The following is a 27,850-nucleotide window of genomic DNA, read 5'->3' as shown; positions in this document are numbered from 1 at the left end:
TCTAATTATGGCTTATTCCTATACCCTAAAAAAGGCTTTGAAGGGCTCCCAACTATTACAAATCACAGTCAGGCTGAAACCTTCTGATATGCATAAAATTCTACAATAAATTTATACTTGGTGCCTCTTAACAGTGTTTTCCAGCTACATTTGTCTTCATTCTCCTCCCTCGGAATATAAAACTGAGTGCAAGGCTTAAATCTGCTATGTCTCATCCATACATTCAGTTCTCTGTACAAGAATGCCTGACGCACTTTGTCGCACATCTGGAATACAATGACGCACATTCCTCCGTATACAGGATGACATCACCAGCTTTTTATCATTCGGACAAATACTCTGAATCATATTTCTAATAATGGTGAAGATATGTAAACACACACACACACACACACACACACACACACATATATATTCATATTCATCCACGGTTCCTCATCCAGCAACTTTCCCACCAATTTTGTCATTACCTCCTATGGTTGAACAAGATGGCCAGCTGGCTCTGGGGTAAAGCTCAAGACCATGGACAAAAGCAACACTCAGTGGCTAAAGGGGATCAAACACGGCCCATTAACACTGTACTTTCTCCAACTCATTTGGTCACACACACACCTAGAGTTGGAAAATGTCAGTTGTCTTTTGATGAACATTCCCAGGCACTGTACCAGGAGCCTCTTCTGGTATCATCATCACCTTCTTGCCCCTAACGCTGAAGGCAAACCTTATCAGAGACCCAAAACCATAGAAAGTCTCACTGTAGCTTCAACAACACTTTGGATAGAGAAACAACCTTTAGAGCAGTATCATCAAATGTTTTCACTCATACAGCCACAAAGAAAATTTTAAAATTCCACTTTTCACACATTTTGACATTTAAATTTCTCAACCATAATTTTAATTAACGGCAAAGGCTGTAATTCTGGCATATTGGAATTAGTAAAATTCTAATTAAAACGTATCACTCATTTCAAGGTATCTAATGAAATCCAAATACCACACCAATTTGAAAACCACCTTCGTCCATCAAAAAATACATGAACAAACTCTTCTTTTAGAGTAAAAAAGGCTGTATTGTTCTTTTGTCACAAAAATGTGTATAAAGTGAGTTTTAAAAATTTCCTGTGGCTATAAGGCTTAAAAGTGTTCCATTTTCTTCTGATGCAAATGATTGATCCAAACAACATTAATTATAAGAATGTTAATATAGTTAACATGGAAATTACAATTTTATTGGAAATGTATTTCTAAAGAAATGGACAGGGCTTGTTTATTTTGCTCAACTAGTTCATATATCTATAGATGAATATTCTCTATTGCTAAAATAAGGTGGGGTTTAACATCAATTCCATACCTTTTTTTCCCAGGTTTAAAGACATAAGCAATAAGAAACGATTTTTTATATAAGAAAGGAATGAAGGAGATTTATCATCAAAAAATCTTTTTGTCTATTATCTCATAACTAGATTAGCTCCTCCTTCAATTTTGTTGAAAGCCAAGAAGTAAAAACTAACCTGCAAAAAGATGCGTGCCCTGATCACTGTATTCATCCCCTTTATCAACACAGACACTAATATTTTCATAGTCCTTTGTTGGTAGGAAGAGGGTTTTGCACCCCAGGAAAACACACCACAGTCAGATTCCGGATGGGATGGGTAACAGCTGTCCTTTGTCAGGAGAAGGTTAAGAAGTGAAATGGAAAAGGAGACGTGGCAAAATCAGTTCTGAAGCAAATAATTTTAAGACAGGGTACCTATAGAAATTGGGAAATCGTCTCCTTTAAACCATCCACGCCTTAGTATCTCTTGGAGTGTTTTCACATGGATACCCCAGCTGGAATATACCTCCTCCAGGCAAGAATGTTGCTGCCAGACATTCTACCCATGTAGAAGCTTTATATCCACAAAAGTACACTTGGTTTGATTAACATATGAATTACCTTACAATATATCAGCCTGTAGCAGACACTACAGAAGTAATATATTTTTAAAAAAGACAGAAACATAACTCTCGTTCAATCTACTTGAAAAGAGAGAAAATACCTAATAGATCAGTGTCCTGACAATATAGAAACTATACGCAACAAAAGATTGTTTTTAATAATCTCAAAGAAAAATCTGGAAACGATCCAAATGTCTAACAATAAGAAAACTGCGAAATAATTTATGTTGCAGCAGCCATACAATGGACATATATGCGATATTTTAATTTGAAGAACATATGTTGACATTAGAAAATGTTCTTCATATGGTGCTGACCGAAAAAACAAGCAGGAAACAAACTTGTAAATAAAACTTCATATTAATTTGTATGTGTGCTGGGAGGAAAGTCTATTAAGAAAATCTATTAAGCCATGTTCAGTGGTTATCCTTAGGTGATGTAATTATGGGTAACCTTCTTATTTGCTCTTTCCCAATTTCCACAAAAAGCATGTATTTCTCTCACGATGGTGGAGTGGGGTGGGGAGTGGGAAGTTGAGGAATTGGGGAAATAGATTCACTGTCTCAGGGCTGCTGCTGATGCCTATAGAGTTTGCGAGATGGTGTCCAACCAAGGGGCCAGTGAGAGCTTAAATCCAACCCACATGGTGCAGGGCTGCTCTCCCACTAAGGGGGCGCCGTTTCCCAACTCACAGTGGAAGATTCTGTCCACTGTCCACATCCACTCACTTAGATTTTGGTCATTTCTCTCCTTGACCAATTTTATCCTTTCATCCCTGACTTCTACAGCTGGTTCCTTTGGATTACTGACTTTATTCACTCCAAGACAGGTAGAAATCAGTGCAGTCAGCTTCCCATCATGCTAACCTCATGAAATATCCCAGTTCACTGAGGCAAAAAAGCCACCAGTCAGCAAGTAAAATGCTATAAACCAGTGAGGTTTTCTGGCCCTTCAGGAGAGCACAGCGGGCAATTTTTACTTCCACTATATTATACAACTCCAGTCTCCTTACCTCAGCAAGTGTGGAGGGATCTTGACAATGGTATCCACGCTATCCAGGGTTTCTGCAAAGGGAAAATTACAAAGTTAAAAATAAATATGTAAAGACTGAGAATTTAGATTGTATACAAATTTCACCGTTAGTTTCTTTTTTCCCCCTGGAAATTCCTATAATTATAAATAGTCAATTCTCAATTATCTGCACGCAAATCATCCATACTTAAAAATCCTTTTCCTTTGCTATACCCACAAGACTTCCTCTCAGAGCTTAAAGATTAGGACGCATTTCGCTTAGAGACAGAATAAATAGTTAAATTCCTAACCTGAAACAGAGTGCCAATTTAATCTAGTTGCACCTGGCTAAAAATGTTGTATTCTTGCAATAACAATAGAGAAAGAAAAGCTATTTCCTTGAAAATACCGTTTTAATACCCTTAAATAATAACTTATACTTGTGAGAGACTTTCAAGTTCACAAAGCACTTTATGCAACAGCTCATCTCACACACATTTAGGACATGGCAGATGAAACTTTTTCAAAATCATACTATAGTTAGGGATACTGACTGGGAGGCTCATCCCCCAAGTCTCATGACTCTGACCTGGATGTTCAGTACTTTACCATTGTTGTGGATTATTCACCCTCTTGCTGCCTCCAGTTGTTGAGATAATGAAACATTCACTATTCTCTTCAAAAATAAAAACTGTTCTATTTCAATAGCTCTAACAATGCTGCACCCAATTCCAATGTGTGTGCGCGTGTGTGTGCGCCCGCGCGCATCAGGGTTGGGGGGGATGGTTTTCCCACACCAACAAGCAATTCCCTGACAGCAGCTGGGTGTCCTCCAATTTAACTCAACTCTGACACGAACTGGAGAGAGCGTCAGATCCCACAGATTTGGGCTCAATCCTACAAGCCTGTAGCACCCCCCGCACCCCACCTTCAGATGCCAATCTCAAGTCCGGTTGTCACCTGGGCTTCTGACCGACTGGCTAGAAATTAAAGTTTCCAACAACCCCCTCCTTGGGTTTAACTAATTTGCTAGAATGGCTCACAGAACTCAGAGGAACTCTCACCTAGTAGATTACTGGTATGTTACAGGATATAACTCAGGAACAGCCAGATGCTAGAGATGCATGAGGCAAGGTGTGGAGAAAGGGCAGAGAGAGTCCTTGCTCTCTCGGTGTACCACTCTCGCCAAATGTCCCTGTGTTCATTGGCCGGGAAGTGCTCCAAACCCCATCCTTGGGGGGTTTTACAGAGGCTTCATTACATAGGCATGATTGATTGGCCACTGGTGTTTGAACTCAATCTTCAGCCCCTCTCCCCTCTGTGGAGGTCAGGGGGGTGGGACTGAAAAGGACGGTTTTCCTGGCAGCCAGCCGTCTGTGTGGTCCAACAATCACTTCATTAACCTAACAAATGACTCTATAGCGCTCTTCACTTGGGAAATTCCAAGGGTTTTAGGAGCTCTGAGCCAGAAACAGGGACCAAGACCAAATATATATATTTCTTATTATAAATCACACACTCCAACCGGTCTCCAGTTTTTCTGTTCAAACTCTTGCCTTCTCTCTTCACTGTTTAGAGTCAACAAGCCCTGTCAATCTGAACTATTTTTATTGGGGAAGGAGAAACATCTCTCCCCACCCTGCTACCAGATCAGAGGGAACAGTGGACACCAAATGTATCCCTGAGACTCAGGACTGAGAACAGGCCAAAACATGATGATAGCATCTGGGCCCGCTGTGGTCCATGGGGCAAAACAGTGGGTGTAAGCCAGACAGATAGCAAAATAGAAAGATGGATCAGCAGGGTCGGTGATGCTGTGGTCACAAGGCCAAGGGAGGAACTAGAAGGACTGAAGTCAGTTCTTAAGATGAGACAGGATAATGAGAAAACAAAAGCCTGAGATGCAGATAGAGGTAGTGAGTCTGCACCTCATGGGTGAGTCCAGGCTAGCAGTCAACAGGGAAAAGCCAGTGCCCAGGACAACTTGATGCTGCTTCCCAAGAAGAGGGTGTGACGCTGAACAACCAAATCGCTGTGGTTTTCCTCATCACACAGAAGGGTTTATATTCAACTCAGGATGTGCAACAGTGCCCAACTCTACAAGTGCTAACAGAGAGCTAGAGGAAAGGGAAAAGAGAAAGGCAGTCACAGAGCAGCCATAACGAACCCATCCTGTTCCAGAAGGGACGCCGGGTAGGAAGCTGCATCGGGGGTGGCATGTCAGAGCACAGGTGAGGGATGTAAATGTGGGCATCGCATTCTCTGAAACTGAAGCTGTGGCTCTCAAAGTGTTCAACTCCAGTCGGGCTGCGAGTCAGAGACCAGAGCTCATTCTTGTGAAACGCAAACTTTTAGGCTGGGGAGGAGCTGCAAAGGGGACGGAGCAGCTCAAGAGGTCGGATCGAAACAGACGGGGTGCGGGCATGAGGCCAAGGTCAAGTGGGGGCCCAGTGTGGCTGAGAGGACTGGTAAGAGGGGTGTGAGAATGGTCTGCTAGACTGAGGTCTGGGTACCTTATTCTTCAGTCGGTGGAAGAACAGAGGAGGAAGTCAGATCGCAGTGAGTTGAAAAGTAAGCAGGAAGTGAGAATGTGGACACAATCACTACATTCCCTTTTTTTTATTATTAATTTTTATTGGAGTATAGTTGCTTTACAATGTTGTGTTAGTTTCTACTGTACAGCAAAATGAATCAGCTATACATGTACGTATGTCCCCTCTGTTTTGGATTTCCTTCCCATTTAGGTCACCACAGTGCATTAAGTAGAGCTCCCTGTGCTATACAGTATGTTTAGTTACATTGACTTTTTAAGAAGGTTAGCTGTGAAGGTAACAGATGCTGTGGCTGGAAGGAAAAGCGGGTGGAGAGATAGACGGAAGGATGGTGGTTAGATAGACCATCCTTCTTCTCTTACTTGGTATTCAGGCCTCTAATTTTCTTTCTCTTCTCCATTTTCCAAATCCATTCTACAGGAGCTCCCTGATATATGCAAACAACTAAAGTTTCTAAAAGGGACATGGTCCAGTTCTAATGTTCTGTCATTCTATTTCATCCTGCCATTCCCAGCTCCCAAGCCTCCAGGATTGCCAGTGCTTGAAGGAGAATGCTATTCTTTCAGGCTCTCCACACGCTGACCCAGTCCCTTGTTCTTTTCTATTCCTTAGTCAGACCATTTCCTCACTGACAAAAGTATCTAACCTAGATAGCTTAAAATAGAGAAAACGTACATACATGTTCCTTGCCCGTTATTATGTGGCCATTAAGAAAACTGATTTTCAGAGACATATTAATAATAAAGTAGAAGAAAAGCTGAAGTTGAAAAACAAGTAACAATCCGCCATATACGTAGAACCCTTTGCAGAAGGGAAATACTCCGAAATGTGATGAGTGTTTTCTCTGGGTGGTGACATTATGGGTGATTTTAATTTTTTCTTTATAGTGTTCGAATATTTTTCAATATTCTAAAATGAGCATATGTAACTAGAAAACAAGACAAATATCACTTAAAACCCAAATAAGACATTAACACGTTGATTTATTTATGTGCCGAACATGTGCCTCTCATATTGTAGGTGCAGAAGCCACAGACAAGCATACAGTCCCTGTGCTCAAGAAGCTCACGTCTACACTGTAGACATTTGTTGCTTTCGTTGACTGGCATCCACTCCGCTGTCTCTGATGCAGCAAACCCTAATTTTGTTTTGAGGAAGCCATCCTTCCCTGACTCTGGGATTTCACTGGGCCTTGTAGCCAGCTAGCCCAGAGGACTGGTTCAGGGATACATACTCAACCCATCAGGACAAAGAGAGAACTGTGACACCAAGGGCTGGGTGGGAGTGACTGGAAGAGCCCCACTCTCTTGAGATGATCCCATGATAGGCCAAGTGGGAAACGACCCCTTTCTCCTGTAAAGGCCTAAACGTGGAGATGCTCGCTCTCTCTCTTCTATGACAGTTTTAATGGGAGATGACTCCTCTCTCCTGTGATGGTCTAAATGTCTTTCTCCTATAATAGTGGGAGATGAGCTCTTCTGAGATGGAATAAGTGTGAGGATGACCCCTCTCTCCAATGGTACTTTTGATAAGAGATGACTCTTTCCTGGGATGGTCTAAATGTCATGGTGACCCCTCTTCCCTATAATGGCCCCAAGTGTAAGATGACCCGTCTCTCCCATGATGGTCTAAGTCAGAGACGATCCGTCTCTCCTGAGATGGTCTAAGTGTGCTGATTCATGAACCCAAAGCTGTGGAGACTCATGCTGAGAATGTTCATCATCCCAAAAGAGCAGAGCGAGGTCCTTGAAACAGTATCTAATTCCTGAACCAAACTCAACCCACAGCTAGCCTTCAAGGGGTATTTAGTTCGTACTGAATACATGCTATTTTCCTTAAGTCTGCTTGAATCAGCTTTTTTGGTCTCCTGAATCCAGTATATTTCTCAATCATTCTGCCCCTAAAAGAGTAGCTTTGTGCATAACCACCTATAATCCCCAGCAGCAGGTGCTATAAGAGGGTCCTGAGAGCAGGGCTCAGAGCCCAGAGGAGCAAGTGATTTGACTGCAGAGCTCAGGGGAGCCTTCGTATGTGAGCTGGGCCTTGGGATTCTGGAAAGGGAAGCTGTGGCAGAAGGATTAGCAGAAGCCCAGGCAGAGAAGTGGGCAGCACATGGCATGTACAAGAAAGTACGTGGCTTACTGGGGACCGACGAACCCTTGCTATGGGGGCGATGGGAAAGAAGGCTGGGGCTAGATTCCAAAAAGCATTCTAAGGAATTCACACTTTACTCTAAAAAAAAAAAGTATGGGGGTTGAGGAGTGAAAAGCACTTTATAGCAAAAAAAAAAAGATGGAACAGTGGAAAATGGACTGGAGTGGGAAAGAGAACAGGAAACCATACCTTCATGTCTGTTTCTGCCTCATTCTCCCTCCAACATACCCTTCTAACAAACTAATTATAGGGAGAGAGCATTTTATTCATCTTTCTATCCCCACTGCTCAGTACAGAGGAGGTCTTAATAAACCTTTGCTACATAAGTGAAGAAGAGAAGAAACCCACAGCTTACCCATTCTCCAAGTCCAATTTACTTCAAAAGCCCCACCAGCTCACACCAATCCCCCCAGCACACCCCTGACCCCACATTCATCCCCTCTTCTTTGATCTCTTTTCCTGGTTTACTCATTCCAACCTGCACAATGAATTCCCCGCACTGTTATTTAACTGTTTCATGAGCTCCCATCTCTTCTTGCTTACTAAGAACAGCCACTGGGAAAAGAATCACATCTACTCTTCCAGACAGGCTGGACTCCAGGCTCTGCTCAGATCATCTACCTGCCTCAGCTCTGGGCTTCCCGGTCACTTCAAGGACCTAAACTAGGCAACACTGCACTTTAACTTAACAAGATGTTGAGTATCGACATTAAAATTAAAAATACTAGATTCCTCTCCTCCTCCCTGTTATCTAAATCTGCTTAACTTACAGCAAAATAATAACGAGTACAAGGAATAGCATGTTTAGAGTGCAGTCAGCCCTGCTTTATTATGTTACCCAGCCATCTGTGACCCTTCATTAGAGGTATTTGAGAATCTACCCTGATCACTCTGCTGAATGACAATGGCAATGCAAAAATAGTACTGTGGCTTTAAGAGCCTTGCTTCTCACTTATGTACCTGGTCCATTTTTTTTTTCCTCTAACAGTAAACAAATGGTCAAGTTCTGATTCTGCCTATGAGATAAACTTCCTAGACAACATTCTAGGAAATTTTGTGATGATAGGCAGACATAAAAAAAAAAAAATGATGTGGCTGTGATTGTTTGTACACACACACTCAAACATATGTGAATTCAGACCTAAATATTAACCGAGTCACCAGCTAAAGCACCATCAGAATTCTCCATTTAGTGGAAAACCTGCTAATAGCCCTTCTCTATCTCTTTTCAGGCTGTACCACAGTACAGTGTCGTGACAAGCACTGATGGCTCTTTGGTTGAGAGAGAAAGGGATTCAATTTTATGTTTTAATTAAGTGGCAACTGAGGGATCACATGCAGGCTTTGGGCAAGGCCAGAGGCCAAGAGAGCTGCCCTGGTTTCTCCTTCGCCTTTCCTTTTTTTTTTTCTCCTTAAGCATCACTGTCACCTGAGCATGCTCCTGATCTCTCTGCATTCCCACCCAGACAATTTTGATTGCCCACGTTCTTGCCTAATTGGAATGTCATTCAATTTTCTCCGAGGTTGAGTTCTACAACCTGAGTCTGATGGGAAACACAAATTTGCTACCTGGAACTTCTTTCAATGCTTGCACAGCTCACAAATCTAAAATCCCACCTATCTGAAGGGCAGACAACAACAGAATTGCAGAGGTAACACCATCCCACCCGTACGTTATTCTTCATGTAGAATAACCATGAAAGCTAATACTTAACAAGCTGGCCTCTATCAGGAGAATCAAATTAAACAAGCTATTCCTTCCCGGTTACACTCGCCAAGGTTTTGAGATCGGGGTTGATGGTTCAACTTCCCTCTTGCCCACAAGCGCTTCGGAATCAGGCCCCTGGATTCCCACCGTCTTGCGGTCCTGACTCGGAGATGGGTGACCACCGTCCGCCGTGCTGGGGATCTGAAGAAAGGGGCCGCCCAGAGGGGAGGACGGCGTTTCCCCGTTAAGGTTTGGAAGATGATAAAGAGACCAGAGGGAAGGCGGATGGATGTCAACGCCCGAACCCAAATTCGCGTATCACACATCAGTTTACCGAGGCAACTCTCGCAATTGCGCGAAATGCTTCGATCACAGATGCTCAGCGAAAGCCCCCCACGCAGAGGGGCCATTGCAGCCAGCCCGCGCGACCCTCCGGCGGCGGCGAGCAGGACCCACCGGCAGGTGCCCTACGCCCCGCGCCCCGCTCGGCGCGCTTACCAAGGGCCCAGGTGCAGGTCTCTTTGATGGCTTTGTACTTGCTCCCGGACGCTTCCTTCTGCAGCTTCCTTAGGATCTCTTCCATCTTGACCTTCGCCGGGGGCCGGCCGCAGACAGCAAGGGGAACGCACGCGAGGCCCGGCGGGGACGCCGCCGCCGCCGCCGCCGCCACCGCAACCCGGCCCTGGGCGCCTAGGCTGCCGCTGCGCTCGCCCCACTCCGACCCCGCGCGGCGGCTGATGAATCACGCCCGCTCCATGCAGCGGCCACGTCAGGCCCGGAGCCCCGCCCGCCGCCCCGCCCGCCGGGTCAGGTGCGCCCAGCGCGCCGCTACAGCCACGGCGACGGCGGGCTGGGGATCGGAGGCCGCGACTCGGCCCCGGCCCCCGAGGCGGTCCCGGAGGCACGGAGGCTCGCGGAGAGGTGGAGGTGGACGTCCTGGGCTGGCTCGCAGGCTGGGCGTTGGCCGGGCTCGGCCCGAGGGAGCGTCTGGCTGCGGCCGGCAGCGGGCGGGGAGGGGCCTCGTCGCTGCTCCCGCCACACCCCCATCCGGAGCGGGCGGAGTTGGGGCGGCCCGGCGCCGGCTCGCTGAGCTCCCAGCGCCGGGTGGCGTGGCGCCCTCTGCGTCCCGCCGTCCAGGCGCTGCTCCCTCGTTAGTGATGAGCAGCTCTTCTGGGCCACCCTCTGTGCCAGGCTCGGGCGCTACCTGTGAATAGACTGTGATTCTGCCCAACCACGTATTCCACACCATCTCACACGTGTGTGTGTGTGTGTGTGTGTGTGTGTGTGATGAACATCCTCATTATTCACAGGTTAAGGTACTTCCCAAAGCAACAGGATTTGGACTCGAAACACACTCTTGCATCCAAAACCCCTTTTAAAAATCTCTCTTTATTCCCTTTCCATTCCTCTGTTGACCTGAATTGTTTTCCTCTGAAGAAAAATAAAGGCGGGGGTGGGCGGGGGAGTGGCGCACAAGGGCTACGTGACTTGGTTAGGGGTGGGAGAGATGGACAGAGAAAGCTTCAGCAATGAAGAACCTTCAGGCCGAACTTGGGAGGCGGACGCGGACGTGGGGGGCCGGATGGGGAAGGCAGTGTGAGGCAGGACCTCTACTCTTGGGAGAGCACCTGTGTTTCAAGAACTTCAAGTCGGGTTTAGCGATGGGAGCCCTAGGATGGTTGCTGCAGGAAGAAAGGAGAGGAAAGCAGGAGTCTTATTTGGAGTCTCATTTTTTTTCCTGTTGTGCAAGCTGCGGTTGGGAACTAAGAAAGGATTTTAAGCATTTTCGTTGTTCTTTAGAAATGTAACTGTGGTGGTAGTGAGGAAGTTACATTTCAGAGGAGTAGACTGGCAGCTGGGAAAGGAGTAAGAAGATTCTGCAGTAATCTAGAAATAAGTTAAGCCGATGATAGATGGAAAGGAACAGAGGAAAATATAGCAAGAGATATTTAAGGTGTCGAAGCAGTAGGATTTACTGACTGATCGAGGTAGTAACATATGGGATAACTTCCAGGTTTTTTGTTTGGGAAAATGGGAGGATGGTGGCCCCATCCTCCAAGTTAAAGAAGAGAGGAAGAGAAGGGTTTGGAATCCATGGGGTATATGAGTTCAGTTTTGGACACGTTTATGTTGAAATGGTAATGAGATACCATAAGGTGTTTTGTTTATGGGCAGGAACTCAGGACAGGGCTCCGAGATAGAAATGAGGATTTGAAACCATCAAGTATTGAAAATTGTTGATGCCTAGGATTTGGCAAAGGTTGCTGGGAGGCAGTGGATCAAATGGGAAGAGCAGGAGGCCAGAGAGGAAATTGGGGGCCTCTTACCCTCAAATGATGGTCAGAGGAGCAAGTGCCCTCAGAGGAGGCTGAGAAGGAGCAGTTAGAAACCCGCAGTGCGGGAAGGAGGGCAGCCAGGAAAGGGAGTGTCGCAGGAGGGTGTCCAACAGATGGGGCGTGTTCAGACTGCTGCTTAAGCCCTCTTGGTAGTGAGGAGGCAAAACTTGCAAAGTCTAGCCCCCTAGGGACCCTTCTCCTCACATCCACACACCTTATGAAACCATCATTTGAAGAAGTGTTTCCAGTGCTTAAAAAAAAAAGTTCAAAAACACTGTAGTCGATAATATAATTATGTTAGACTACATTGTTAACTATTTGGAAATATACATAGAGAGATCACAACTTTATACCATATAGAGAAATAAATTACAAATGCGTTAATATGTTAAAGAGTTAAATTTAAGAACTGAACCATAGAAGGTTTAGAAGAAAATGTAAGTGAATATACTTATCTTAATGCATTAAGATTATTTCTAATAAACCAGCTAAGGAAGAAACTGAAAGGCAAACAGATTTGACTATTTCAATATGTAGAAGCTTTATGTCAAAAGTTCCATACAAAAAATGAAAAGCAAATGACATTCTGAGGAGCAGATTGAAAAGAGAGTAACTCACCTTTTAATTTTATGTGTAGTTATGGTTTTTACTCTTTTTAAGATTATTATCTTTATAATTAAAAACAAATTCACTTAAGCTATACACCAGAAAAATAATATTTCAGAGATAAAATGATTCAATAGCTTTGTAAAAAAGCTTTTACAAAGTATTAAAAAAAAAACAGATGCACACTTTAAAACAATAGGCAATATTATGAAGTCATTTCACAGAGGAATAAATACAAATGACACAACCTATGAAAAGTGTTCAAGCAACTACTAATCAAAAGGGCACAAAATCTTTCAATAAAAGGTGATTTTCTTTTTAATAAAATTGGCTAAGAGGTTTAAAATACTATTGCCTGGTGTTAGTAAGGAGCTGGCCAATTAGGTCCTCTCATGTTATGGGTGCTGGTGGAAGGATAACTTGGTAACCATTCCTGGAGGGATTCTGAATGTGTTTATTGCAGAGGTATGGCTCCAACCCAGAAATCCCACTTTTAGAAATTCATCTTAAGCAAGTGATTATGGAAGTGGATAAAGGTTTTGTTTTGTTTTTTTTCCACAAGGATTTCAGTGTGTCATTCAGTTATCTTTAAAAATTGAAAACTATCTAAATGTCCAGCAACAGAGAAATGGATGAATAATTTATGATGTATGTATCCATAAAGCAGCAAAGTATATATATAGCCTATAAGATTAATGCAGGAGAGGAATATTGAATGACATGAAAAGCAGTTTCTACTGTATAGTTAAATGAAATAGAAGGTTGTAAAATGCTATGTACTTCTTTGCACTAAATGAGCCCCATTTTATTATTTAAATATTTGATATGGATGTACATATGTTTTAAAATATGTACATATATATAAATGGAAAATAAACATAAACTATTAACAGTGCTTATCTCTGATGGGGTTATAGGTGAGTTTACTTTTTCCTTGAACATTTTTACTTTTATGATTGCAAATTATTTTTTTAAGTGGTGGGAAAATGAAATAAAAGTAGTATCCGGGCAACAAGGTCAATGGCCACAGAGAGGACAAAGATAGACACAAAAAAGGATTAAATGGATGTGAGAGTTTAGTCAGGAAGCCTGCCCCAGAAGAATAATGAGGGCAGAATCTGGTTGCAGTGGATTAAGAGCAGGTAGAAACACATGTCTAAATAACCCACTCAAGATAATTGGCTGTGAAGGAAAGTAAGAGTAGAATAGTTAAAAGACCTTTGTTTTAAAAAAATGTCAACTCACAGCAAAAAATGTCCTGAGTCCACCCAGTATACACATAGGTACATGTATAGCTAGATTAAAAAACTGAAACAGGGCTTCCCTGGTGGCGCAGTGGTTGGGAGTCCGCCTGCTGATGCAGGGGACATGGGTTCGTGCCCCGGTCCGGGAGGATCCCACATGCAGTGGAGTGGCTGGGCCCGTGAGCCATGGCCGCTGGGCCTGCGCCCGGAGCCTGTGCTCTGTGACGGGAGAGGCCACAGCAGTGAGAGGCCTGCGTACCACAGAAAAGAAAAAAAAATAACAAAAAAAAACTGAAACAAAAATTTTATTTCTAGAAAAATACTTACTGTTAAATAAAATAGAATTACTATTAAATATGATTTTTATGCATTGTTGCAGGCACACTTACCCATTTGGAAATTCAATCCAGGTTGGAGACATGAACACAATGCTACATGTGTGACACAGGTGCTTTGTGCTTTGATGTCTATTTCTTTCCACTGTTTTTAGTTATGTTGGTTAAAAACTCTGGTTCACACACAAATAAGTGGTGTGGATGCTATTAATAACAGTATACTCTACTTAGCGATAGAAATTGCAAATTTCAGTGAAGTCTTCTTTAATCTTAATCTAAAATGGTGATAAACTTATAATCATTCTTCAAGATATTTGAATAACAAAGTATTAGTAATTAGTTTCCTTCTTTGGGCATCAACTTTAACTCAAATATGCATCTGGGATTTTAAAAACCAAATGGATCTTTTATCTAAATGCTTTTCCTTGATATTTCAAATTTCTCTTTTGGAAATGTTTGAAGTTTCAAACAAATACTCGCAATATTATTAGTATCTTTCATTTTATTCCATTCAAAATGTTTTCATTAATAATGTTCTCTTCCTGTGTTGCAAAATGTTGAGGACATATAGTAACCACAGTGATTACTTAAAATGTATTTTGTAACTGTTGGATATCATCAACATCTTGAAATATATTTTTACTTTTTCCCTATAGATCCAAATTCAGTTAATTAAAAATGTCAAAAAAATCTAGTTACATGTGCCAATTTTGTTACTGAAACATCATCTCCAAAAATGTTAGCCAAAGGAGATTGCTTTCAAACAGAAAAATGTTTTTTAGTTCATATAACTTAATTAGTATTTTCCTCATAGCAATCAATTACTCCAGTATGATATAACATATGCACATATTATTCAATGGAAAGGCTAACAAAGATCCAACAATACAGTGGTTTACAGAACACAGACTTTTATTTCTCGCTTAAATTAAGTCCTGAGTTGGTGGTGCAGGTTGATACAGCAGTTCCAGGAGATCATTCAAGGACCATGTACCTTACATTTTACTCCCCTACCATCCCAGAGCAAGTTGTTCTCATCTGTGTGACCAAGGATGGGTCCTAGGCAGGTTGTGCTCTAGTTCACAGGAAGAGGAAGAGAGAGTAAAGGAGTCCAGGTCTCAGATGTAGATGTCACACAAATCCATTTTCCTATATTCCATTGGTGAAGACAGTTGCAGAGACACACCTGGGTACAATATAGTCCATCTGTGCCCCCAGGACCCCTGCCACAGCTCTGTTCCTGTGGCAGAGAGAGGAGGATTTGGTGGGTGACAGCTAATCTCAGCCACACCTTGAATTTCTGAACAAAGCACATCAAAAAGTGCTTTCTCTTAATGAAATCAAACAAATATGATTGGTTTTCAAGAGATTCAGTAAAGACTCAGTAGAATCCTTAAGATGCCAAATCTTTACAATGTGTGAAACAGTAATTCCAAATAGTAAAGTAGATGGTAATTTCTAATAATATTTTAAATTACTTTGTTATGTTTCCTGGTCATATTTACTTCTGAATCACTTGCAATTCTGTTACAATTTGCCAGTTTAATTTATGTTTTCCAAATAATATATTTTTCTAATTTTATCAGGTTACTTAAACCAGTTATGGGTTAGGTTAAATTTAAACAACACAATAAATCCTTTATAAAAATTGTCTTGTCATATACATTTGGCATAAACTGAAAGTATATTAGTGCTTTTGTTAAGTAGAGTCACATAACCTATGTCTGCTCACATCGGCCTAATAAGTATTAATTCTATTCTATATGTTCTATAGAACCACAAATGTGTTTAAGAGAATGTCTTATCACTTAGAAGTATATTTTTAAATTTCTCAGCTGATTTATCATTAAGAATCATATTCATCATGTCCATGTATGCTGAGAATAGTTTTTTCAGTAACTATGTGAGTAATTTTCTCTCTCGCCACACATATGCAACTAAATATGATAGTAATATTTTTTCATTAACTGACCTGAAATAGTGTTGACAAATTTATGTCTTTTTTTCTTTCTTTGAAAATATTTGAGGGCCTTACTAACCAGTTTGGCTTGTATTTCCAAGTTTATATGTGTGTGTACAAATTTAAACTTTCATTTGCAAAAATATTACAAATAATAAAGTTTCAGTGGTGTTGAGCATTTGACAAACTATATTTAATCTTTATTAAGAAGGCTTGAATTTATTTTTTTGATTAAGCTCAAATTTTAAAATTTATTGATTAAAAGAAACATTTTTCCCAATGTTTTTACTATTTGTAGGTCCAGATCTGGCAGTTCAACCAGAACATCCTTCTGTGCTTTTTACATCATCATTCTCATTTCTTGTAATAATAAAATAAACTATTTTGAGAATAGCTTATACAGGTTTGATTAAAATGTACAATTATTGCAAAGCCAAAAATACCTAACAATTACACCTAATCCAAAAAAACGCATAACCAAAACTTGATGGGAAGTCTTGCCAATAGTGGATAAATTCTTCTAAACTTCATTTCATGATTAACTGTAAATTACACTGACACACATTAAACTATAAAACATTTGGTAGTGTACATACCATTATGGTCAAATCCAGAAAATCAAATGAGATAGCAGTGAACAGAAGAGTGAATGGCCGGCTGACTCCCAGCCAATGCGTATAGCCATTACATCCCCTCCACCAGCTGTCACTCAACTCAGGTTTCCCCAGTACTTGCTGCAATGTGGACAGCACCATTTAAAATATATATACACATGGCATTCTGATATTGAAGGTGCCACATTACTTTACTTCTGAAAATAATATTATCTGATGAAACAGACTAATTGATTTTACAATCCACTAACGAGTAGAGAACTGAAATTTGAAAAACACCAGACCAGCAGGAGATTTGATGGAAAGCATATTATACAGAAAAAAGACATAAAGGCAGAAGCTGAAGAGGTCGGAGGTAGCCAGCCTAATGGGTGAAACAAGTATTCTAAGAATATAGGGAAGATGGTATTTAGAGTACAGACAGAGTCGTTGGTCCAGTTAGGGGATGAAGGGCAATCTTCAGACAAGGAGGGGAAGCCAGGAGACTGAGTTTTGATAGTGTTTAGTTTGTTGATGTGGGAACAGGAATTTGTGGGAGCTACACCTGATAGCTTCTGCTTTTCTTGTGAATTAGGAAGACATTTATTGAGTGTAGGAGGAGAAGTGAATAGACAGAGGACCAAAAGTTTGGAAAAGGGAAAGAGAGATGACAAAGAATGCATAGAAGACTTCCTTGAAGTATTGAGAGCCTTAGTCTCTGAACCTAAATGTCTATGAACATTTAGGAAGCAGTCCCAATTCAGCAAAATTTCCAAGTCTGGTAATACCTAGTGAATTTGCTATTGCCTCAAATGCTGATCACAAAGGTTGATGGTGCTAAATCCATATTTCCAGCTCAAATCTCCCTTCCAAACTTATTTTACCTGATATTCAAATCATTGACCTTTTCACTTACTCTGATGCCTAACTCACAGTATATTAATGAGACTTGTTTGCAACATCATTTAACCCAAATATGCACCGGTATAATCTAAAAGTAAAATAACCTTATTTTTGGGTTAAATTCAATTTTGTATTAAATTCAGCCTAGGAAAATAGCATTTAATTTGAAGATGGTTTATAAAATCATTTGTGATCTTGAGCATTTAAAAAAGTAAATTAATTTTTATTAGAGAAATGCAAAACTACAATGAGGTATCACCTCACACCAGTCAGAATGGCCATCATAAAAAATCTACAAACAATAAATGCTGGAGAGGGTATGGAGAAAAGGGAACCCTTTTGCACTTTTGGTGGGAATGTAAGTTGATACAGCCACTTTGGAGAACAGTACGGAGGTTCCTTAAAAAAATAAAAATAGAACTATCGTACGACCCAGCAATCCCACTACTGGGCATATACCCTGAGAAAACCATAATTCAAAACAAGTCATGTGCCAGCTCTATTTACAATAGCCAGGACATGGAAGCAACTTAAGTGTCCATCGACAGATGAATGGATAAAGAAGATGTGGCACATATATACAATGGAATGTTACTCAGCCATAAAAAAAAAACAAAATTGAGTTATTTGTAGTGAGGTGGATGGACCTAGAGACTGTCATACAGAGTGAAGTAAGTCAGAAAGAGAAAAATAAATACCGTATGCTAACACATATATATGGAATTTAAAAAAAAAAATGTTCTGAAGAACCTAGGGGCAGGACAGGAATAAAGACCCAGACGTAGAGAATGGACTTGAGGATACGGGGAGGGGGAAGGGTAAGCTGGGATGAAGTGAGAGAGTGGCATTGACATATATACACTACCAAATATAAAATAGATAGCTAGTGGGAAGCAGCCACATAGCACAGGGAGATCAGCTCGGTGATTTGTGACCACCTAGAGGGATGGGATAGGGAAGGTGGGAGGGAGATGCAAGAGGGAGGAGATATATGTATATGTGTAGCTGATTCACTTTGTTATAAAGCAGAAACTAACACATCATTGTAAAGCAATTATACTCCAATAAAGATGTTAAAAAAAAGTAAATGAATTTTAATACATTTTAAGTAATTTATATAATATATAGTGTACCCTTGTATACGGATAAAAATTAAATACAAAAAATAGATAATATTAATAATTATTAACATTGAAAAATGATTCCTTTATTTGTAAAACAGTTTTCTATTTTAGTAATAATTAGTATGTACTTCAATGTGATACATTTGGACTTTTGCTTCTGGCTATGATAACAGCAGCTTATATTGGAACAAACTTACTGTTGAAAGCAATTGTAAAACTGTATTTAAAAAATTAAAAGCATTGTTTGAAGGCATCAAAAGCAACCAAAACTGCCAGGACTTGAAGGGCCAAGATCCTAGAGTGAAGGGGAATGCACAAAAGTGAGCCAGTTGTTTACAGTTACTTTTTCCCCTTGGAGCACTTGCTAGTTCACATCATAGCACATAGAGGCCAAGCTGAAAATGGTAATCTAGAGATGTGAGAGTTCTCAAGGTATGGGATGATGAAAATTGTAGTTCTGAGTTATTAAGGCAATTAGAACATGAGGAAACAAGGTGGTAGGGAAAGGGGAATCACACAAACTTAAGGCTACATAAAATTATATATAACATTATAAATAATAAATAACCCCCAAAACTTGACACCTACTCATTAAAAAAATTTTAATGAACAGCCTTTCTCATAGTCGTGATAAATCTGTGTGTGTAGATGTGTATATGTATGTGTAAATATTGGTATACTTTTATGCAAATGAGGTAACATTATACATGTTCTTATACATTCTGCCTCTTTTCACTCAATGTTTTGTCACAGACAAGGCTTCCTTTTTAATGGCTGCTTATTATTCCTGTTGTATGACTCAATCTATATTGTTGGTTCCAGATTTTACTATTATAAAGAAGACTTCAATGAACATTTAGTTATTATATTTCTTCCCTACCTCCGTACATACCTTCCTAGAGTAAACTCCTAGAAGTGGAAGTGCTGAGTCAAAAAGCATACACAGTGAAAGGGTTTGACAACTTATTGCCAGAATATGATCAAGGTACACAGATATCTGTTTCCACAAACAGTGCAGGAAAGAACCAGTATTGCTATTCTTCAGCATCACAATGTATTGAAAATTCCTCAGAAGGTTAGAGAAAGAGCCCTACAGCATATTATGGAAGCATTTATTATTCCTCAACAATGTGTCCATTTGAGATTCTGATTCCGAAGCAAGCACCAAAAAGAAGGACGAGATAAGAATGTTCCAGTCACCACTTCTATTCAACTGTATACTGACTAAAGATCTCAGGCAGCACAATGAAACAAGAAAAAAAGTACAAGAATTAGAAAAGGAATAAATGAAATAGTCATTATTTGTAGGTGATATAATTATTTACAAGGAAAATCTAAAAGAATCTACAGATAAATTTTCAGAAATAATAAGGGTTTAGCAAGATTTCTAGATATAGTATTAATATAAAAAGACAATTGCATTTCTATTCACGAGCAAAACCCCCCAAAATTTAGTAGCATAAAATAATATAAAGCATCTAGGAATAAATATAAGAAAATGTGTGCAAGTCCTTTGTTCAGAATACTCCAAGTCTTTACTGAAGAATTTTAAGGAGATCCAAGAAAATGGAGAGATATACCTCATTTGTATAAAGAAGATGAAATATTGGGTAATAAGCAATTCCAGTGAAATTCCCAACAGGTGTTTTCATGGAGCAGAAATGGATGACTTTAAAATTCATTTGGCCCCTTTGTCATAAATTAATTGAGCATATGTGTATTGGTTTATTTCTGGGCTCTTTACTATGTTCCATTGATCTATATGTCTATTTTTATGCCAATACCATACTGTTTTAATTACTATAGCTTTGAATATAGCTAAAGTAATATAGCCAAGAATGTACAATGGGGTAAGTATGGTCTCTTCAATAAATGGGTTGGGAAAACTGAAAGATGACATGCAGAAGAATGAAACTCAACCACTATCTTACACCATGCACAAAAATTAACTAAAAATGAATCAGAGGTTTCCCTGGTGGCGCAGTGGTTGAGAGTCCACCTGCCAATGCAGGGGACACGGGTTCGTGCCCCGGTATGGGAAGATCCCACATGCCGCGGAGTGGCTGGGCCCATGAGCCATGGCCGCTGGGCCTGCATGTCCGGAGCCTGTGCTCCGCAATGGGAGCGGCCACAGCAGTGAGAGGCCCACGTACCACAAAAAAAAAAAAGAAAAAGAAAAAAAAAGAATTAGAGATTTGACATCAGACCTGAAGCCATAAAACTCCTAGAAGAAAACATAGGCAATAAGCACCTTAATGTATGCCTTGGCAATGATTTTTTGAATCTGACACCAAAAGCAAAAGCAACAAAAGCAAAAATAAACATGTAGGACTACATCAAACTAAAAAGCTTCTACCCAGCAAAGGAAACTATCAACAAAGTGAAAAGGCAACCTACTGAATGGGAGAAAATATTTGCAAATTATACATCTATTAAGGGGCTAACAATAAAAATACACAAAAGTTCATACAACTCAATTGCAAAAAAATTCAATTAAAAAGTTGGCAGAAGATCTGAATAAACGTTTTTCCAAAGAAAACACACAGATGGCTAACAGGTACATGAAAAGATGCTGAACATCATTGATCATCAGGAAAATGCAGATCAAAACCACAATGAGATATCACTTTACACATTTTAGAATGGCTATTATCAAAAAGACAAGAAATAATAAGTGTTGACGAGGATGTGGAGAAAACGGAACGCTTATGCACTGCTGGTGGGAATGTAAATTGGTGCAGCCACTGTGGAAACCATTTTGGACATTCCCCAAAAATTAAAAAATAAAACTACCATACAATGCATCAATTCCACTTCTTGGTAGTTGTCTGAAGAAAATAAAAACACTAACTCAAAAAGATATATGAACCGCCATGTTCACTGCAGCATTATTTACAATAGGCAAAACATGGAAATAACCTAAGTGTCCACTAGTGGGTGAATGGATAAAGAAGATGTGGTATATATACACAATGGAATATTATTCAGCCATAAAAAAGAATGAAACTCGCCATCTGTGACAATATGGATGGACCTCAAGGGCATTACACTAAGTAAAATAAGTCAGACAGAGAGAGACAAATACCATAGGATCTCACTCACTTATACGTGCAATCTAAAAAAAGCCCCAAAACAAAAACCATCAAGCTCATAGATATAGAGAACAGATTGGTGGTTGCCAGAGGTGGGGGGTGGGGGTGGGATGGGAGAAATGTGTGAAAATTTTTAAAAAATAAAAATAAGTTTAAAAAAGAAAATAAAGGGACTTTGTAAGATCTTATGATCAAATTAAAGGAAAAGGTTTTAAGTTTAATTAGCTATGCATATTGCCATAAAAACCAATATCAAAAAGAAATCAGTCTTGAGATTAGGAACCAAGATGGTGGAGTAGAGGATCTGTTCTCACTCCCTCTCGCGAGAACAACAGAATCACAACTAGCTGCTGGACAATCATTGACAGGAAGACACTGGAACTCACCAAAAAAAGACACCCCACATCCAAAGACAAAGGAGAAGCCACAATGAGACAGTAGGTGGGGCGCAATCACAGTAAAATCAAATCCCATAACTGCTGGGTGGATGACTCACAGACTGGAGAACACTTATAAAACAGAAGTCCACCCACTGGAGTGAAGGTTCTGAGCCCCACGTCAGGTTCCCAACCTGGGGGTCCAGCAACGAGAGGAGGAATTCCTATAGAATCAGACTTGAAGGCTAGTGGGATTTGACTACAGGATTTCGACAGGACTGGGGGAAACAGAGACTCCACTCTTGGAAGGCACACACACAGTAGTGTGTGCATCAGGACCCAGGGGAAGGAGTAGTGACCTCAGGGGATACTGAACCAGACCTACCTGCTAGTGTTGGAGGGTCTCCTGCAGAGGCGGGGGGTGGCTGTGGCTCACTGTGGGGACAAGGACACTGGCAGCAGAAGATCTGGGTAGTACTCCTTGGCGTGAGACCTCCCAGAGCCTGCCATTGGGCTCACTAAAGAGCCCGGGTAAGCTTTAGTGTTGGGTTGCCTCAGGCCAAACAACCAACAGGGACAGAACCCAGCCCCACCCATCAGCAGTCAAGTGGATTAAAGTTTTACTGAGCTCTGCTCACCAGAGCAAGAGTCATCTCTACCCACGACCAGTACCTCCCATCAGGAAACTTGCACAAGCCTCTTAGATAGCCTCATCCACCAGAGGGCAGGCAGCAGAAGCAAGAAGAACTACAATCCTGCAGCCTGTGGGAAAAAAACCACATTCACAGAGAGACAGACAAAATGAAAAGGCAGAGGGCTATGTACCACATGAAGGAACAAGATAAAACACCAGAAAAACAACTAAATGAAGTGGAGATAGGCAACCTTCCAGAAAAAGAATTCAGAATAAGGATACTGAAGATGATCCAGGACCTCAGGAAAAGAATGGAGGCAAAGATCTAGAAGATGCAAGAAATGTTTAACAAAGACCTAGAAGAATTAACGAACAAACAAACAGAGATGAACAATACAATAACTGAAATGAAAAATACACTAGAAGGAATCAATAGCAGAATAACTGAGGCAGAAGAACGGATAAGTGACCTGGAAGACAGAATGGTGGAATTCACTGCTGCGGAACAGAATAAAGAAAGAAGAATGAAAAGAAATGAAGACAGCCTAAGAGACCTCTGGGACAACATTAAACGCAACAACATTCGCATTATAGCGGTCCCAGAAGGAGAAGAGAGAGAGAAAGGACCCAATATTGAAGAGATTATAGTCGAAAACTTCCCTAACATGGGAAAGGAAATAGCCACCCAAGTCCAGGAAGCGCAGCGAGTTCCATACAGGATAAACCCAAGGAGAAACACGCTGAGACACATAGTAATGAAACTTAAAGTGTTGAAAGGGAAGAAACTACAGCCAAGATTACTCTACCGGCAAAGATCTCATTCAGACTCGATGGAGAAATCAAAAGCTTTGCAGACAAGCAAAAGCTAAGAGAATTCAGCACCACCGAACCAGCCCTACAACAAATGATAAAGGAACTTCTCTAAGTGGGAAACACAAGAGAAGAAAAGGACCTACAAAAACAAAACCACAACAATTAAGAAAATGGTCATAGGAACATACATATCGATAATTACCTTTAACGTTATTGGATTAAATGCTCCAACCAAAGACACAGGCTTGCTGAATGGATACAAAAACAAGACCCATATATATGCTGTCTACAACAGACCCACTTCAGACATAGAGACACATACAGACTGAAAGTGAGGGGATGGAAAAAGATATTCCATGAAAATGGAAATCAAAAGAAAGCTGGAGTAGCTATACTCATATCAGATAAAATAGACTTTAAAATAAAGAATGTTGCAAGAGACAAGGAAGGACACTACATAATGATCATGGGATCAATCCAAGAAGAAGATAAAACAATTATAAATATATATGCACCTAACATAGGAGCACCTCAATATATAAGGCAACTGCTAACAGCTATAAAAGAGGAAATCGAGGGCCTCCCTGGTGGCACAGTGGTTGAGAGTCCGCCTGCCGATGCAGGGGACACGGGTACGTGCCCTGGTCCAGGAAGATCCCACATGCCATGGAGCGGCTGGGTCCGTGAGCCATGGCTGCTGAGCCTGCGTGTTCAGAGACTGTGCTCTGCAACGGGAGAGGCCGCAACAGTGAGAGACCTGCGTACCACAAAAAAAAAAAAAAAAAAAAAAAGGAAATCGACAGTAACACAATAGTAGTGGGAGACTTTAACACCTCACTTACACCAATAGACAGATCATCCAAAATGAAAATAAATAAGGGAACAGACGTTTTACATGACACAATAGACAAGATAGATTTAATTGAGATTTATAGGACATTCCATCCAAAAACAGCAGATTACACTTTCTTCTCAAGTGTGCATGGAACATTCTCCAGGATAGATCACATGTTGGGTCAGAAATCAAGCCTCAGTAAATATAAGAATATTGAAATCATATCAAGCATCTTTTCTGACCACAACACTATGAGATTAGAAATGAATTACAGGGGAAAAAAACGTAAAAAACACAAACACATGGAGGCTAAACAATACGTTACTAAATAACCAAGAAAACACTGAAGAAATCAAAGAGGAAATCAAAAAATACCTAGAGACAAATGACAATGAAAACACTACAATCCAAAACCTATGGGATGCAGCAAAAGCAGTTCTAAGAGAGAAGTTAATAGCTATACAAGCCTACCTCAAGAAACAAGAAAAAGTTCAGGTAAACAATCTAACCCTACACCTAAAAGAACTAGAGAAAGAAGAACAAACAAAACCCAAAGTTAGCAGAAGGAAAAAGCTCATAAAGATCAGAGCAGAAATTAATGAAATAGAAACAATGAAAACAATAGCAAACATCAATAAAACTAAAACTGGTTCTTTGAGAAGATAAACAAAATTGATAAACCATTAGCCAGACTTATCAAAAAAAAAGAGGGAGAGGACTCAAATCAATAAATTTAGAAATGAAAATGGAGAAGTTACAACAGACATCGCAGAAATACAAAGCATCCTAAGAGACTACTACAAGCAACTCTATGCCAATAAAATGGAAAACCTGGAAGAAATGGACAAATTCTTAGAAAGGTATAACCTTCCAAGACTGAATCAGGAAGAAAGAGAAAATATGAACAGACCATTCACAAGTAATGAAATTGAAACTGTGATTAAAAATTTTCCGACAAACAAAAGTCCAGGACCAGATGGCTTCACAGGTGAATTCTGTCAAATATTTAGAGAAGAGTTAACACCCATCCTTCTCAAACTCTTCCAAAAAATTGCAGAGGAAGGAACACTCCCAAACTCATTCTATGAGGCCACCATCACCCTGGTACCAAAACCAGACAAAGGTACTACAAAAAAAGAATATTATAGACCAATACCACTGATGAATAGAGATGCAAATATCCTCAACAAAATACTAGCAAACAGAATCCAACAACACATTAAAAGGATCATACACCATGATCAAGTGGGCTTTATTTGAGGGATGCAAGGATTCTTCAATATATATAAATCAATCAATGTGATAAACCATATTAACAAATTGATAAAAAACACATATGATTATCTCAATAGAGGGAGAAAAAGCTTTTGACAAAATTCAACACCCATTTATGATAAAAACTCTCCAGAAAGTGGGCACAGAGGGAACCTACCTCAACAGAATAAAGGCCATATATGACAAACCCACAGCAAACATCATTCTCAGTGGTGAAAAACCGAAAGCATTTCCTCTAAGATCAGGAACAAGACAAGGATGTCCACTCTCACCACTATTATTCAACATAGTTTTGGAGGTCCTGGCCACGGCAATCAGAGAAGAAAAAGAAATAAAAGGAATACAAATTGGAAAAGAAGAAGTAAAACAGTCACTGTTTGCAGATGATATGATACTATACATAGAGAATCCTAAAGATGCCACAAGAAAACTCATAGAGTTAATCAATGGATTTGGTAAAGTTTTAGGATACAAAATTAATGTACAGAAATCTCTTGCATTCCTATACACTAATGATGAAAAATCTGAAATAGAAACTAAGCAAACACTCCCATTTACCACTGTAACAAGAAGAATAAAATACCTAGGAATAAACCTACCTAGGGAGACAAAAGACCTGTATGCAGAAAACTATAAGACACTGATGAAAAAAATTAAAGATGATGACAACAGATGGAGAGATATACCATGTTCTTGGATTGGAAGAATCAATATTGTGAAAATGACTCTACTACCCAAAGCAATCTACAGATTCAATGCAATCCCTATCAAATTACCAATGGCGTTTTTTACGGAAGTAGAACAAAAAATCTTAATATTTGTATGGAGACACAAAAGACCCCGAATAGCCAAAGCAATCTTGAGGGGAAAGAAGTGGAGCTGGAGGACTCAGACTCCCTGACTTCAGACTATACTACAAAGCTACAGTAATCAAGACAATATGGTACTGGCACAAAAACAGAAACATAGATCAATGGAACAAGATAGAAAGCCCAGAGATAAACCCATGCACCTATGGTCAACTAATCTATGCCAAAGGAGGCAAGGCTATACAGTGGAGAAAAGACAGTCTCTTCAATAAGTGGTGCTGGGGAAACTGGAGAGCTACATGGAAAAGAATGAAATTTGAACACTCCCTAACACCATACACAAAAATAAACTCCAAATGGTTTAGAGACCTAAATGTAAGAATGGACACTATAAAACTCTTAGAGGAAAACATAGGAAGAACACCCTTTGATATAAATCACAGCAAGATCTTTTTTGATCCACCTCCTAGAGTAATGGAAATAAAAAGAAAAATAAACAAATGGGACCTAATGAAACTTAAAAGCTTTTGCAAAAAAAAGTAAACCATACAAAGATGAAAAGACAACCCTCAGAATGGGAGGAAGTATTTGCAAATGAATCAACAGACAAAGGATTAATCTCCAAAATATATAAACAGCTCATGCAGCTCAATATTAAAAAAACAAACAACCCAATCCAAAAATGGGCAGAAGACCTAAATAGACACTTCTCCAAAGAAGACATACAGATGGCCAAGAAGCACATGAAAACCTGCTCAACATCACTAATTATTAGAGAAATGCAAATCAAAACTACAATGAGGTATCACCTCACACTGCTCAGAATGGGCCTCATCAGAAAATCTACAAACAACAAATGCTGGAGAGGGTATGGAGAAAAGGGAACCCTTTTGCACTCTTGGTGGGAATGTAAATTGATACAGCCACTATGTGGAACAGTATGGAGTTTCCTTAAAAAACTAAAAATAGAATTACCATATGATCTAGCAGTCCCACTACTGGGCATATACCCAGAGAAAACCATTATTCAAAAAGACACATGCATCCCAATGTTCATTGCAGCACTATTTACAATAGCTAGGACATGGAAGCAACCTAAATGCCCATCAACAGACGAATGGATAAAGAAGAAGTGGTACACATATACAATGGAATATTACTCAGCTATAAAAAGGAATGAAATTGGGTCATTTGTAGAGACGTGGATGGAGCTAGAGACTGTCATACAGAGTGAAGTAAGTCAGAAAGGGAAAAACAAATATTGTATATTAACGCATATATATGGAACCTAGAAAAATGGTGCAGATGAACCAGTTTGCAGGGCAGAAATAAAGACACAGATGTAGAGAACAAACATATGGACACCAAGGGGGGAAAGTGGCGGGGGTGTGGGGGTGGTGGTGTGATGAATTGGGTGATTGGGGTTGACATGTATACACTGATGTGTATAAAATTGATGACTAATAAGGACTTGCTGTATAAAGAAATAAAATAATATTCAAAAAAATAATAAATCTACACAAAACAGTTCTGGGATTTTGATAGACATTG

At 40.1% G+C, this 27,850-nt stretch overlaps 1 protein-coding gene across 3 annotated transcripts in view; it reads right to left on the bottom strand.

Moving 5' to 3' along the window:
* Positions 1-10,049, bottom strand: part of ARFGEF3 (ARFGEF family member 3) — a 188,386-nt gene extending 178,337 nt beyond the window's left edge. Inside the window, exons 1-2 of one of the 3 annotated variants that reach the window (XM_022557697.3) lie at positions 9,862-10,049; positions 2,951-3,002 (exon numbers count right to left, since the gene is read on the bottom strand). In XM_022557697.3, coding sequence (XP_022413405.1) covers positions 2,951-3,002; positions 9,862-9,946 — 137 coding nt within the window. In that variant the 5' untranslated portion in view covers positions 9,947-10,049. The remainder of the gene's footprint in view (positions 1-2,950; positions 3,003-9,861) is intronic. The other 2 variants (XM_022557705.3, XM_089922040.1) reach the window with 2 other exon arrangements.
* Positions 10,050-27,850: the final 17,801 nt, after the last annotated feature.

The sequence above is a fragment of the Delphinapterus leucas genome, chromosome 12 (assembly GCF_059928025.1).
Source record: "Delphinapterus leucas isolate spDelLeu-1000000601 "Yukka" chromosome 12, BTC_Dleu_Yukka2, whole genome shotgun sequence".
NCBI classification, from domain to species: Eukaryota; Metazoa; Chordata; class Mammalia; order Artiodactyla; family Monodontidae; genus Delphinapterus; species Delphinapterus leucas.
This window is presented reverse-complemented; position numbering and strand designations above follow the sequence as displayed.